The following is a 16,545-nucleotide window of genomic DNA, read 5'->3' on the forward strand; positions in this document are numbered from 1 at the left end:
GCTCTTCACAGACACTTTACAGCCAGTTTTATGTACGCTTTGTGAAGCTGTAGCTAATATTATGTCATTAGCATGAAAGAGCACAGAGAGCGGGTTTGCCCAGTTTGAGAGGAGTTGCTTTTCACATGTGAAATCAACAAAGAACAACGTACAGTAGGATGTAATTGTGGGCTGGTACTGAGCGCTTTCTCTCCCAAATCAGTGAAATTATTGCCATCAACCATAAATAATTGAAAAGCATAAGTGTAATGTTATACTTTAAAGGCACTTGAGCTATTGTAGAATCAATTTTTCAGGCAATTTTATTTCTATACATATTTCAATGAATCGTGATCAAAATAGCAATAGTAAATCCACTTGCAAACTTATTTTCAGTGAAAAGGAAGTTAGTCTTGCCTCAAGAATGAGAGAGGTCATTGGCGGGAGGACAATCTTTTCATTCAGTTTCTGCAGTAACCATATTTTTACAAGCTATAGTGTTTGTTAGAAAATGTGAATAAACTTTCCGTAGCATAAAATACTATGCCAGTATTCACTTTCCTACCTTTTGTGAGGGACCATCTTTACTCTCACGTCATAGAGCAGCAGACCCAGTTTAAATGTTCAGATGTGCTCTTGCTGGGTTTTACATGTTAAATCCAGCAGGTTGTGGGTCTGAGGTTACAGGGATCCAGATGGTGAGATTACTGTCATCTACGTTTTTCGCCTTCAGTCACTGGAAGATATTATCACCAAATTTGTGCTGAAGAAAGTGTGGCTCATTTATGAAGCCCTGCAGGGAGACTGTGGCTCTTGCCTTTTCTCTCTGCGAGGAGCAAGGGAGGTACTCTGCTGGCCAGGATTTAAGCAAGGAAGCAGTTTGATTTCTGCTGTCATCATTGCAGTGTCACGGGTCGCAGAGCTGCTCCTGAGGCATCCAGGCTCCAGGTGATTCATCCAGCATGTGACTGAAGCAAGCAGGAGCGCTGCTCCCTCCTCATGTGCAATTGTTTGTGATTTTGTTTCTGTTCTCCTTCAGCACAGTAGGTGACAGGAAAAATCAGTCTCTCTTGGCGTACAACAAAGACTAAGCAATTTCAGCTTAGTGCTTCCCGTCAACATAGCAGTCAATCGGGTCTCATTTAAAGGAGAGCAGCAGGGTCAGCGCAGCAGCCTGGCAGAAAACATTTGGCAGCTTTTTTGCATACCTATCAGCAGATGCGGGCAATTCAGCAGCATAAGCTTGACCTGCCTCATCTAGCGTATAATGTTGCCCTTTAGCAGTTGGTTTTGCTTTCCCTAATTCAGCTGGATTTCTTTAAACAGTTAGGAAAGAATTTAAGCAGTGCTGCTTGCCGTGACATTTTAACTGTGTTTACAATCTGGAGTTGCAAGCAAGAGGCCATATGCTGGTTTCCCAGCGAGAGAAAAGTAACCTAATGTTTGTATGGTAGCTCTTAGTTTTATTGATCCTAGCATAAGGTCTTTTTGCTGAAGATTTTTATGTCTAAAAGGCTTTAGATCCATTCAGTGACAGCTACCATCTACCCTAAGGCAAGGGAGGGTAACGCTGGTTGCTAGACCTATCAGCTGTAAATTTTGGAATAATATTAGTAGTATATGCTAGATTAATTGGGCTTTTCTCCACCTTCCATAGCTTTGCCTTGCTTTCTTCTTTGAAAGGTTATTATCTTTCCTTTGAAATAGTAGTTCCCTGTTCTTCATTTGCTTCAAGACTGTGCAGTATGCTTTAGTTGGAAAGTGATACTGTGTGATTGTATTCCATATTAAGAAAACATAGGTAGGTTGCTATATGATTAAGTATGCATTGTGGTAACTGCTGGTTTTTTGTTAGATCTTCATTAAGAATGATAATCTACTTAACATATGAACAGGAGCTGATAAATTTAACCTAATGGATTTGCATTAAAGTAACTGATAGCTTTTAATTAGACATTACAATTTAAAGCATAGCTATTCCACTGTAATACAATACTTAAAAATATGTTGCAATTAGAAGAAATCTTTTTTTATGATCTAGTAATCTTGTTGATGGAAAAGCAGTCAGTATATTATTACTATTTTGGGTCAAGGGCAAAAGTACTGAAATACTAAATACAGTAATAGTTCTGTTTTATGTAAGGTTGGAGGGTGGAGAGTGGTTTCATTTGAAAGATATGTTGCCAGAAGAAATCCCCCAAGAATCTGTTTCTCTACAGAAAATGTTATTTTACTATATTGAAGCAATAATTAGTTGAATATTTTGGTTTGCTGTGTAAAAAGACTGGAATGCACTTTCGGCCTAATCCTCATATTCACTGTCTGGCCCTGTTAGCATAATCATGATGTTATGTGGAAATGATACCTTTTCTAAAATACACTTAAATTCATGAAATTTGTTTGACCTACATTTAAAATCAGACCAGGCTTTTTGTTTGGGTTCTGGCTGTCGGGAGTAACTCTATGGCACCTTGTTTAAAAATTTAGTTATGTTGTGCACAAATAAATAGAAAATGTATTTTCACATACTTGTTCCACTAAGAATTGTAAGGCTTTGTATTCTAGCCAAGTATACAATTAATTTTTTCTTGTATTCCAAATATTTCCCTCCAGTAACTAAAGAATAAACATTAGAGAGAGAAATTAAATCTTAATTGCTAAGGATGGCAATTACAATTTTAGGGTATTTAACAGTTTTAGAAGAGCTGTTCTTCAGTTTTGCATTTAGAAGTCATCATTTTGCTCTTTTAACTTTCTCTGTAGGAAGTATCTTAGCAATTGTGTAGCTTGTACAAAACTTTATTCCGAGAGTATGTGCCAGATTCACAGCTGTCTTCTCCTAATTCCAAAAACCTCTTCTGAAATTAGCTTTTGTCTTTTGAAAACTGAAATTTAGCTGCCTGTTCTAACCATATATTCAGAATGAGGAAGTTCTGTTTCAATGAAATTATCTTTAAATATTCCCTTTTAATTCATTGAGCAAAACAGTATTGTGCCTTTTTGGAACACCAACAGTATAACTAAAAGGAAAACCATGCATTTACTCTTGTCTAATATTTCTCAACAAGTTAAAAAATGGAGACCAATATAGATATGTGTGTATTAATATCCTCAAACTATAGTTCTCAGCTCCTGAAGACACAGAAGCCAAAATAACGACAGTTGCAATATTTTATATACTAGCGCATGATAAAGTGGAGCATATACTTCATGATATATATTTGAGAGGTTTATTCCTTTGACCTCTCTTGCATTAATAGATTACTCTGTTTTTAGTGAAATATGAACGGTAAAATATAAGATTGTGATTCCATATACTTAAGCAGCTAAGTGGTTTAGGTCCTTGTTTAAGACTTGTTTGGGTCCACTGTGATTATGATACGCAGGTTGAACTAACAGCAGCAACACAGACAAAGCAAACACGTACCAGTGCTGGTGAGTTGGTTCATGCCACCAGTATGATTTATTTGTATGTACTTGACAATATCAACTTGAAACTTGAAGGGCTGGTAGTATAGAAAAAGTCAGCAATACAATGTGCTTTCCACTACTGTGGCTAAATTAAAGAACCTGTAGTATTTCTAAGCCAGCATGATGGTAACTTTCTACTGTATCATTAAGATAAAGAGGTTTTTCAGAAATGTAAACTAAATAGAGGACCCAGCAACTCCCAAGACAAGTCAGAGCTGGTAGTCTAACTCTTCCTGTTGGTCCTTTTTTTCCTTAAGTCTTTTCAAATTTAATTTCTGGTGTAAGGTTTGAGACTAACTGTGCCAGCATTTAAATGAGCTTAGTTCTCATGATCATGTAAATAAATTCAAATCCTGAAGAAAATACTGAGGAACCTTGATGTTTACAATGATAGAAATATGTAAATGTAGCTTTAATATTTCTTTTCCACATCAGAAGTTTAAATTTCAGTCTCCTCAACTGAAAATGTTGGTGTTCACAGAGTAAGTGTTAGTCCCATGTGAAAGAAGAAGCATGGAGTTGAGATTTTGGAATAAAGCAATTACAGTTTCACTTTGATTTAAAATAGTTTTTATTCAAGGAGCAAAAAAGGAACAGTTTATATGGTAATGAAAAATTTTTAAAAACCACTCAGAACCATATTTTATATTTCCCTCTGTAAAAACTGATCATTGCGAGGATCTAAAGTGTTGGCACATCAATTCTAATTAGCTCGACTTTGAGGATTTTGTTAAATGGGTGTTTGTGGAAGTACTTTGTGTAAAGCCCCTATAAATCAATGTCCACATACTAGAAGACTGTGCATTAGTTCCTAGGGTGCTGAAGTCTGTGCTTTTCAAAGACAGAAGAACACAGACAGTGCTGGTGTTCAGTGTAACTGATTAGTTTTCAGTGTGTCGCTTTAACTATTAATTTAAAAGCAAAGCAAAAAGCTTTGCCACAGCACTGTCCTTCAGGGAATGATCTACCTGCTTGGTTAGAAATAGCTCCTTTGGCATCGAGAGGCTAGAATAAAGTATAACATGCCTGGAATGAGGAAAGTTGAATTGTACTTTCCTGATTATCTCAGAAATAATTTGCTATATCTAAGGTTTTAGAGAAGGAGGGTATTGGCAACTGTAATCTTTGATTCAGGGCACAGAGAAGATGAGAGAAATTTTACTATTGAAGAAGGATGGTTTGAAAACTGTAAGCATCTGAAAACAGAATTTAGACAGCTTATGAACCTGGGTTGTGGCAAAGGCTTGTCCTCTAGTATTACCCAGTTTCATGGAGGCAAAGGCAAAAATGCGCCTTCAGAGGGGGGAGAGTGCGCATGTTCCTCAAAGCAAAGCTCACCAATAATGCTGTACTTGATAAAAATTATTTGTGGTATCAAGTAAAATTGAATTTCACAGTGGCAAAAAGTAACTCATCTTTTAATCAGTTTTCAGCAACAGGATTTATATATAAAGCAAAGACAGCTTTTAATTGTTTGATTAATCATTTAGCATTGTATACTGCCTGCCTGCTGCTAATACCTGTGAAAATACCATAGCTCGTCCATCATAACGCATTATCTGCTACACTGTAGTCATGTATGGGGAAACGGTATTTGGATTGATAGCCCAATAAAAGCTGTTGAATTTCCCATCTCCGCATGTCCTTTCCCCATCCTCTCAGTGGTGGTACAGCTGAGGATCAAATGCAGTGGCTTTTTTCTGTAAGGACAAGTGATGAGGATATGGAGAGAGGACAGGGGGAGCAACAGCACTAACAGGAGCTATGGGACCATTTCCTAGGCATGGAAACTGGTTTAAAAATGTACTTTTACCCCAAAGCAGGGATGAAGCAATGGTACTCTGAGCACCCCACACAGAGACCAGGCGGTAGTGGATGGTCTTGGTGACACTGGGAAAGGGGTGACAGCACTGAGAATTTTCCTAGACTGGACCAGCAACACACTTCCCTCAAACGGAGCAACTGTGAAACAGTAATCCGAAGTATTTTTCCCCTCTCTTGCTTAATCTTCATTTAGGTCGTAAACTGTTCGCAGTAGACCATTTCTGTCTGCAGTGAAGTAATGATCATTTAGGTCTCCCCAACAGCAGTATGGTTGGCTGTACAGGCTGGAGGGAAGGATGTCCCTCCACTGCCCTGCACTGTCACCACCGGCCTGATGGGAGATGACAGATCAGGCAGGAGGCAGGTGTCTGGCCACAACGCTGGGCTGCAGAGCTTCAGGTTTGCTCTTTTTAATATGTTGCCCTGTGGTTTTCCTGAATGCTTGTTCAAGTGTATCTTCATGTGTATGTATGACTTTGGTTTCCAAAGAGCCAATTCCTTGTTATCATTAGCATCAGTTATTTGATGGACAATTAGCTTTGCTTTTGCACATACAAAAAAAAAAAAAAAAAAATCTCTGCTGCTATTTCTGGAGAGAGGTAACTATAGGAAATTTCATAAATATGTGAACCGTTCCCATCCCGATAGCGCTTAACAGTGCAAAAAAATAAGTCAGATGTTACAGCAGAAATAGCATTTTGAGGGAAACCTAGAAGGAGCTTACTGTGTGGGTAGAGGTCAGCCTGTAGTCAACATTAACTAAGGAAGACTGAGTTGTTGAGATCTTTGTGTCTTTTGAAATGACATTTCCTGTCAGCAAAATTTCTCTTGATTATACCTGTCTCTCTAACATAAAGAGTCACTATTCATCTCTAATTGACATTTGGCAGCTCTTCCAAGGCTGTGCAGAGTTGGATTTGTGTGGAGATTTGACTGTATACGTGGATGGCAGGGCTGGATTTGTTTTTAAAATAAATAGAAGTGCTTGTATACTAAATGTGGTCTATAATTAATCGTATGGTAGTATACAGTTAATTGTAATTAATGTGTTGTACAATTAAATATACTTGTTTTTTCTCTAAAGTTAAAAAAAAACCACCTGGTGTTCCTTTGCCCCTAATTGCTTCCCCCAGAACTGTGACATTTGTAGCACATCCCTGATGGTTGCGTATGCTTGGATCTGTTCCTCCTAGATCAAATGTATGCTCCCTAAAATTGATTCTTGACTTTATTTATGGATCCGATATGTGAATGTTAAACCCATGTAAAATTCTACCTGTATTATATATTTAAGGAAATGTGGGTATATACTGACTGCCAATGACAAGTGGAATAAAACCTATTTATAAAGAGCGGTGCTCCCGGGGAGAGTGAAGTGATGGATCAGGAGAGACTCTGAAAAACAGGATTCTTTGTAGCCAACATCTGAGAGCTGATGAGCATGCGGGGGATTCTCAGTGCTAATGCACTGATATTTCTTCATACCTTTCAACCCTTAGGGATCTGCCTTCCACAAAATTCAAATATATACAGAGAATTTAGAAGCCTGTCGTTGAACATACCGGTTTGTCTGCCGATGGAGTGCGTGGGATGAAAGCAAATGAGGGGTGTATTGGTGTTTAATATTATGTAGATTTGAAATGACTTATGCAGCACATTGAAAGATAAAACTGTTTTTGTCTGTTTGGAACATTATTGGTAAAGGGCTATACATTTACATGTGTAATTGGCTGAACTCCAAATTGCAGGCAGAATTTGCTTTGTCTTCCTTTAATTTTTGTGGTTTGGTTCTTCCCTCAGGTTTTCATGTGTTGCAGGATGTAGGCAGAGACTGTGGCAGCTCACAGTGAACACAAACACAAACCATTTAAATTTTTTCCCTATATATTGACTGGGGATGAGATTTCCTCCCATGGATGGGTTAAAACTATGGCAGTAATTTCATATGTGTGAGCCCTTGAACTATGAATTAGAAACTCTGTGCTGGGCAGCTTGCAAGGGGGGGTTTCTTCGGCAGTGACTATGTAAGTAGGTGTCTGAAGATAATTGTTTTCTTCTATAACTCATATTTCAATTTTGTTTTTTCTTTTGTATAAGATGGGAAACCACCTCAGTTTGGGCAGGGAGGAGGTAGTATATAGCTAAAAAAAAAAACAAAAAAAAAAAACCAATAAGAGAAAATGTGTCTCTTTCTGCTTTCAGATGTTGCCCTTCTGGACAGGTACTGGGTAGTCTGCTTGGGCAGGAATCTGCCTGGGGCCATTGGCAGACCCCGCAGACGGTCAGTGTTTGTACCCCTCTGGCCTGGAGGCAGATGAAACCTCACGCTTGTTCCACTGCCACCACACTGGAGCTTGTTTCGGGGCAGCACCCCGCAGTGTGTGCAGATAAAGTAGCTAAAACCACAGAAGTACAGGCAGGCTAAGGAGACTTAGTGGCGTGAATCTGTCAGCTCAAAATTTACCTTTGTTGTCTCCGGGGTGGTTTTCCAGGGAAGGGTTTCCCGTTCCCTGAAACACCTCCTTGGTGCACCTCCTTCCTCCCTTGCGTGTGTGGATGTTGAGAGGCACCTAATTAGGAAACCGAGACGCTACCATTTACATGCTAAATGTGGTTCCTCCGGGTCTCCTGTGACTAGAGGTGTGCTCTGAGCAAGCCGAGACTGGTCCCTGCCGCGCGATGATCTCCCGCTGGTACTTTGACGTGGCCGAAGGAAAGTGTGCGCCCTTCTTTTACGGCGGCTGCGGCGGGAACCGGAACAACTTTGACTCAGAGGAGTACTGCATGGCGGTCTGTGGCAGCGTCAGTAAGTGCCCCTCCACGCCTCCCTGGCTCCCACCACGTGGGAGCGAGCCTGGGCTCACACTAACCCCCGGCCGCGGTCTGTCCGACACCTCTGCTCACCGCTTAGATCCTCATTAGCCTCTTGCTAACCCAGCATGGTAGTGGGTGACTGCGTGGTGCTGTAGATGGGGAGTCTGCAAGTAGGTAGCTGAAAGCCTAACACTTCCTTAGATGAGGCCTTCGCACTCACCTTCTCTTAATTTTCTGTCGAAGCGTACTGACATGTTTGTGTGTGTCTGTGTGTGCACCTACAATGCATGTGCAGGAAAAAACACAAACCTTAGGGAAACCTCAGGTAAGTTTAAAAATAGCTCATAGTGTTTCCAGTGGTTTTTCATGTATTATTTCTGACCTTTTTTTAATCAAAGTAATATAAGCTCATTAGAAGAACAGAATTTTTATTTCCAGGTATTTTTTCTGTTTGTTTGATTGGTTTTAGTTTGAGTGAATACTTTGTATGTGTTTGCAAAGAAAAGGGGAGAAATGACAATCAGGTTTTTCAGGTTTCCCTAAGGGCTGTGATATGCATGGATGTAAATCAGCTCCCACTTAGAACGAACCATGTATTTTTAATGATCATTTTCCCTGAAGAAAGAGTGTTTGCACTGTGATTTTTGGTTTGAGAAGGAAGGCTTACTCCATTACAGAATATTGAAGCTGATAAATCAGATGCTGGATTTATCAGCTGGGTTTGAGCTCAGGAGGAGCCTCCTGTATGCTCCCTTCCCATCTGCCTTGCCAGCACGTACTCTTGAGGGAGAGTATTAGCTGCCATTTACATCTGACACGTTAAAGAGTGAGTACATACCTGACTGCCCTGACTGCTCACAGAGTATGGAGGAGCAGAACAGAAGCAGCACATTAAGGCTCCTTTTAGTAAAATATTTTCCAGGCGGCGCCTAAAAATGTTTGCAGTAAGAGAAAGGCTTAAAAATACACGCAAATGCAGGCAGAGCCCTCATAAAGTGTGCTATGTGTGTCATGGAACAGAGGAGCTGACCTGTATTTTATTGGAGCAGGAGCAAATGCAGTTGTGGAAGCAGGATTGCTGCTCTGGTGCTCCAGCTGCATTTAATCTCGGCATCTTTTCAAGCTGTTCATGGCAAAACGCCATGGAGGGATGCGGAGAAAGTCTACCACAAGGCAAGTGAGAAGGATACCTCATGGACAGTGATCACCTTCTGCAATAAAACAGATGTAGTGAAGAGAGAGAAGAACTATGCAATAGAATGAAATTTTGAACCATTGCATTGCTGTGTTAGGCAAGATGTCTCCAGAGATGCAAAATGTGGTTTGTCTCTGCATGCCCTATGACAGGCAAGAAAAACTGGGACTTTGTAACAAGTTAAACTAGGACAGCAGTAGGAAAAGAAAAAAGGTAGTTTTAAAGAAGAAATATTTAAGCAGTGAAATATACAAGGTATGTGATACTGATGAGCAGTTGATATTGTAGACATGGAAGGAGGAAAGAAAAGTAAACTGAGATGAATGGCTTATGCAGATTAGAGGCATAGGAAAAACACTGCAGAGAGAGGTATGTTGAGTGGTAAGCCTAGAAAAGCCACTTGAGCGCTTGCACATTTACTTTCAGGTAGCCAAGATGAGGCTGTGTTCATTCCTTACTATTATGGCCAATAGAGAATTTGTAAAGGATGGTTACCTTTTTCAGTCACATGTGGGTGAGTATCACACATAAGTGGTTATTTGATCCCAGGCAAGATGGTGACCATCAAAACTAGTAATGGCAAACAGGTGAAAAACTGAACTTTTTACTACTTTGCATCTAAGTAGCCTCAGCAAGGGAAAATGACACAACTCAACATTCTTTACCTGCATAGAACTTTGGATACTGCAGGCATTTGTCTTGGTCCATACAAGGCAAATGAAGGTCGTCTACCTCTGAAAGTACACCTCTTGTGAGAGAACCTGTTTATTTCCCCAGAAATGAAAAAAAAAAAAAAAAAAAAAGCCGGGGGGGGGGCGGGCTTCATCCTTACATTTCATGTCCAACAAAGTAGGATTAAATGAAGAATAGCTGTTGGCCTTTTGTGCTGAGCATCTTATTTAATGGTCAGTATAAGAGTTTCTAAAAGCTGCATACTCTGGTTCTTGTTGGAAGAAGTCAGCCTTTTCACATACCTGGTAGGAACTGAGGATTATTACTGCCTTGGTCAGTGTTACTAAAAAAATTACAATATTTTTATGAAGGCTGGACGACAGCATGAATAAGGACTTGTAGTAGATCTTGACTTTTGAAGGATTGCAGTTTTGTTAAACATCCCGTTTTTACAGCTTGCTTTTGGCACCTGCCCTTGAAGCTGAGCCATATGGATGTTTCTTTGTCCCAGTTCTGCAATGGGACTATGTGCAGACTCAAAGATCTCCAAAGATCGTGTATCTTGCATACAGAGCTGTAGTTACTCACTCAGTACTTCAAATCTGGAGTGTTTCATTTCTGGCTTTCATAGTGCTGCAAAATTATTACACAGACAGAATGGTATTGCTGACTAAAAGAGCAGTCACATCACAAAACAGACTTGATGAGGATTATACTTACACAGTAAAATCTGGAGGGATGTTACTTCAATAATGCAGTGGGTTTGCCTTTCATATACAGGTTGTAGGTGAAAGCATATATAAGAGCAATACAGTTGAGTTTTCTGTATTATACTTCCAATCAGCCTAGTGACCTTTTTGCAGGAAATCTTCTGCTACAAGGGGTGACCTCGGCCAGGATCTTGGAAAAGAATATTATGGATTGAATGAAATCTGGAAATCAGATTGTCTGTCGTCTTCAGACCTGTCTCTTGGCAGCCAAAGTTGTTCAGCTCATGCTGTTTGTGAGAATAAATGATCTTCTCTTTTAAGACTGGCTATTCTCTCACAGCATGTGGAATCAGAAATGAAATAAGAAATAACGTCAACATTTGCTATATAGGATATTCATTAGGTACATTCAGATATAATACATAGAGAGGAATCTCCCAGGCTTGTTGGACTATCTTGTAGAAGCTGGGTTTGGTTTGGTATTTTTCCCTATGTTCAGTTCAATAAAACAATGCCAAGAACATTACCTTTTCTGTTCTTTCCATAGACACCTCGGTTTACTTTGGGATTCCCAATTTTCAGTCTTGAGTAATTTTTTCTTTAAGGAAACTAAAGTTAGGTTGAGCTGCTTGGCTTCATTTGCACAGCTGGCCATGAGGAAAAGTAGAGTTGATCTTTTAAAATAGATATCCCAGAGGGCTTTTTCCTGCCTTTTTGTTGGGTGGGGTTTTTTGGTTGGGTTTTTTTTTTTTTTCCCTTCAGTAGTTTCTCAAAGGTTTGAGTCCTTAGGGTACACTTTCCACACTACTTTAGTTACATAGTTAGTTCCTGTATTTTTATGCTATTTCAGTGTGTTCTATACCCTGAGCTATACACCTGTTATTTCTGTTAATAAAATAACTTTGTTTTCCTCTGGTTTCATCTGCTGTTTCAGTATCACCATGCTGTTTCTCCTTATTGTTCCATCATTTTGCTGAATAGAAATGGTAATGAAAAATATTTAAAGTGCTGAATACATTATGTTCTAGCACTTAAGTGAGATCTTGGTTTTGATACCCTTCTAATGTTGCTGAATTAGTTGCTTGGCTTTTTTTACCTGGCTGTAGTGCAGATTCCACCCTCACCTGAATCCCACAGAAAAAAAGAAAAACTTGGAGAAGAGTTTCCATCTAGGCCACCCCTGTTTTGTCCTGTCTTCACCCCTGCCCCTTCACCCTTAACTTAGTCTTTCTGTTTAATCTTTGCACCTTCCCCCTCTTTTGCTGATTGACTGGATACCAAGCAAAAATGAATTCCAAATCAAATATAATAAATGCAGTTTATTATATTACACTATAAAGGAAAAATAGCATGCAGTATGATAAAAGGTAGCAATACTAGTTATTATGCACAATAGGATAAAAGACCATTAGGAACAAAGCATCAGATCATTACTGCAAAGCGTTACAGAGACTAAGAAAAGGATACATCGCCAATTAACACCTTATCCAGGCCCACACTTCGGCTGGGAAGCCTCATTGCAGCTGGCACCATGCTTCTTGGTAACTGGGAAAATTCCTGTGTGGTGTGTCCACCTGTAGGTGAGGCTTCTGGCCCAGTCCCAGATCTTGCTCGCCTTTATACTCAGCGAGAAAACAAAATAGTTTACAGTGTATGCATTTTAAGTTTAGGCTAAGTGCAGGCATGCAATATCTCATGATTCACAAGGTTCACGCATGCCAGGGACATTGGCCAGATGCCCAAGTGTGGTGGAGTTACCATCAAGCCACAGCTGCACAAAATATTTATTGTCTGAATGTTCCTGCTCATATCTTGCTTGTTCAGGGGGCTCAAGACGAACACCACCTGCTTATTAAAGTTGTCCTTGTGCTCCCTGAGCTCACCGTCCAAGTTAAGGGATCCCTAATTAAAGACAAAGGCTTTTTCCTAAGTAGTAATCAATTTAATAAACTGTCACCACACCCCTGCACCCTGCCATGGTTATTTACTTCATTCTGTATTCTTTTTCTCTCCAATATGAGTTATCTCAAATAGCTCGTGTTATTGTTGCTCACTTGTGTCCTATAAAAAAACAGTGAGCCTCTCTTAGGCAGGAGACAAGATGGATGCTAAAAGCACATCTTTCCTTTGTCTAGCTGTAGTTTGCTTTGCAGGACAAATTAGTTTTTACGGACAGCAGTTGGGTTTCTCTTGAATAGTGGGCAAAGGATGAAAGGGTGCAATATGAGTTTGGTTTTCTCATAATACATTGAAATTGGACTGAACCAAAACCTGAGGATGTTCTGTTGTCACAAGTACTTGTATACTACGAATACTGAAAGTATGAATACTGAATACTAATACCTGAACACATTGTCTACAGAAAAAAAAAAAAAACCCAAGATTTTTTATTCTGCTTCCTTTCTGAAGTCTCTTTGCCTTGATCTGAAAGAGTGGGTCTGTCCTGTCATGCAGGGCGTTAGACTCTTTTTGCTATCCACAAATCTGATCGATGCTGTGAGGTGTGACAAAAATGATTTGTCTGTTAGGTAGGAGCTAACTGTCGAATTTTTTCATTCATCATCCAGCTACATGGGAATTGCTATATAATTGTCCTAGAAGTAGAAAGCTTCAAGGATCTTGTTACCAATTCCTTCAGCGTGCCAGACCACATACTTGCTCTCTGTTGATTTTTAATAAGGGTGTTCAATACTGTCTACAGTTTCTATTCAATATAGGGACTCAAACTTCTACTGTGTGACTGGCCATAATGGCTCCTTCGAAGTCATTAGGTTCTATCAGGCAGTTAATTCAGATTTAATGACCTCAGAATGGTTATGTATTGACAAGAATAAGCAGAAGATGATAAATTGCCATTATCGAAAGAATGATTTCTGTCTTATTGTGATACTGAAGAATAATCTATTGTACAGTTTTTTTCACTCTCTTAATTGTTGCTTGTTAAACATCCTTAAATCTATAGAAAATATATTTATTTTTTTAACAAGTACTATTTTGAAATTACGTTAATGTTCAAGTCTTAATTTGGGGACAAAAGGAGCTTCAAAGCTGGGAAAATTCATTGTCTGAAATGGGCTTTATCTGTCAGCTGTGGTATAGAAGACGGCTCTCCCCGCAGCTCCTGCAGCTGCAGTGTGACCTGTTCAGGGCAGAGTGGAATTCATGCTGCCGTGTTTTCGTTTGTTCTGCATCTAAACCAGGAGTCAACTCTACTCTGGTGGCACAGTCAGTTTTTGAAAACTCTGACATATAATTAAAATGTCTTTTATAAAATAGGGGGGCTATCATCGCACTGAACTCCTGCAGCTAACAACAGATGTAGCCAACAGGATTCAGTGGTGTCAGTTGCCTCCTTCCTTACATAAAGCCCAGAAACCTAGTTGTAAGGTTAAATGTTAACATGCATTGTTTTATTTTTTTATCATTTTAGAGCACAATCACAGATTTCTGGGTGATTTTAGAACAGTATTTCTTCTCTAGACTAAATGTTGTAAACTTACAGACTTGCTAGATCTTTTGGTGATGTTTAAATGACATTATTTCAATTTCAAATGGAACATACGAAAAGGAACATACTAAAAGCTACAATTTCATAATATACGTGGGATTTCACACTCTCTTAAATACAGATTAAAAAATTGTGCACAAGACCAGTATGGGGGACCCACTCTTACTGCTTTTTATAGAGGCTGACTTCAGCTTGCATGCAGATTAGTATCCCTCTGTCGCTGATAACTGATGAGATGGCTCTTAATGTGTTTCCAGGTCATGCTTTTCAGTGAGGGGAAAATTCATGACATACAGCTTTTTGCAGTATCTAGTTTAATTTCTGTTTGGAGTTCCTGCCAATAGCAGTATGTACTTTTTTAATACTCTGATTGTTAGTGATTTCCTTTATCCATTTGTTCCTTGTTTGGGATCTTGATACCAGCCTAGGTAGCATGAAGTGAAATGTTTTGGCAGCTAAACTTGCATGCCAACTTCCAGAGCATGTCTAAGGCATTAAAAACCTGTAGCACATTCTAAGCAGAATGGTAAAGTATACTCAATTTTTAGTTAGGTAGCACATATTAATCGTTTGTTTCATTTAACAGGTGATTGCTTATCTGTACAATTTCAGAGACTCTGTGAGCTTCAGGTCAAGTAGGAGGCTCAAAGATGGAAGTCAGGCCATGTCTAGAGCAGGTTCATCTGGACTGGGTGATACTGCCCTTTCACTGCTTGTGAGCTTTATGGGGGAGTTGGCAGCCATCTGCCTATAAAAGCAGCAGGGCTTGCAAGTTGCTTCATGCCAGGAATGCTTTTTGTTTGTTTTTTTTTGACAGTGCCTTTAGTGCTGGAAAATATTAATCACAGCAACTAGCTACAATACTAATCTGTCACAGCACTACAGGAGATAGCACAAGGCTTCTGTATTTTAAATTCTACCATTTAAAATTCTAAAAATCTGCCTTTGTAAGTAGTGATGTTGCAAGAAAGCATTTCATGTAATAAGTACGAAATCTTTTATTTGAATTCATAAAAAACTCAAGTTGTTATACAAATTCACTAAGCCAGTCACACTGGGACAACCTGTTGCTTCATCACAAAGGCTCTTTATATTCAGTTGTCTTACTGCTTCCCAAATTAGCAGTAAAGGGGACATTACCTCTCAAGACTTTACTTAATAAATGTGTCCCTCTCCCACCATCTCCAGCATGAATTGCCCGTATCTGCTGAATTTTATTTTCTCTGGCATGAAAACTGGGTGAATTGTGCATCTTGGTGAATCTGAGGCCAAATTTGAATAGCATAGATGAAATATTAAGAAAAACACACTTTTGCAGTTCTTCACTTATTGTGAGTGCTTAGCACTTACCATTCAGTGCCTAGGAGAAGTAACAGGATGACTTCCAGTATCATCTATTTAAATTTTTTATTTTGACTATTGCCCTTAGTGGATGCAAGTGATCCACAGTTTCTTCATCAATACAAATTCACACTTACATTTCACCCTTGAACCACACCTGGAGCTAGTGTTGGACTGGGACTTTTCATAAGCAATTGAGTGCAGTTTAGGATTCAAAAGGAAAATTATACAAATGTTTTCATATACAAGATTTTGACCATTGATAATTTCAAGCACTGTAAATTTTATTAATGTAATGTGTTACAGTAGACACTGTTTTTGCTGTAATTTGTTTTGTTGGATCTAATCACAGTTCTCTTTTGGGGGGGGGTGTTTTGTTTTATTGGGGTTTTTTATTTTTTTGTTGGTTTGATTTGGTTTGATTTTCCCTCTGTGGAACTTGATAACTCTTGTTTACCATCTTGGGAGGAGGCATGCTCAAGAGAATACTTCTGTCTTGTATTTATTTTCATTTGGTGTAAAAAGTAAATAATTTAATGGGGTTTTTCCCTCATAAATATTTAAACTTATGGTGACAAATCAAAAGAGAATGAACTTGAAGCAGAGTATTGCAAAGATGCTTGAGAAAAGTTTGTTTTGGGGACCTCTTCCCAAGCATACAATGAATAAAAGAACTCCAAGGGGATTGATCTGAGCAATTAAAGGCTGAGGGGAGTGTCAAATGGATGGATATGAGCAAGGCAAAATTGCGTTTGTTGGGGCTGGTGAGAAGGAGGTTGCACTGATGGAGATGCAGTGAAAGCATGATTGCCAATTTCTAGCTATGCATGGTCAGGAAATGTATCTTGGAAGTTCTTACACAGAAGAATTCTTATATGAGAAAATCTAACTTAAATCTAGTTTAGATGCCAAGTATCAACTTCAGTTAAGGCAATAGATAAGGAATAATATGAGTATGGTATGTGGGGGTTTTTGCTTACCAAGAAGTCTCTGTGAGAGATTTACTAAACTGTCTTTCAAGCTGCCTGTTG

At 39.1% G+C, this 16,545-nt stretch overlaps 1 protein-coding gene across 2 annotated transcripts in view; it reads left to right on the forward strand.

Moving 5' to 3' along the window:
- Positions 1-16,545, forward strand: part of APP (amyloid beta precursor protein) — a 229,420-nt gene that overhangs the window by 136,433 nt on the left and 76,442 nt on the right. The window contains exon 7 of one of the 2 annotated variants that reach the window (XM_055701097.1): positions 7,913-8,080. The exons of the other annotated variant lie outside the window; for it this stretch is intronic. Within the exon in view, the coding sequence (XP_055557072.1) occupies positions 7,913-8,080 (168 nt within the window). The remainder of the gene's footprint in view (positions 1-7,912; positions 8,081-16,545) is intronic. 2 annotated transcript variants of the gene reach the window in all.

The sequence above is a fragment of the Falco cherrug genome, chromosome 2 (assembly GCF_023634085.1).
Source record: "Falco cherrug isolate bFalChe1 chromosome 2, bFalChe1.pri, whole genome shotgun sequence".
In the NCBI taxonomy this organism is placed as follows: Eukaryota; Metazoa; Chordata; class Aves; order Falconiformes; family Falconidae; genus Falco; species Falco cherrug.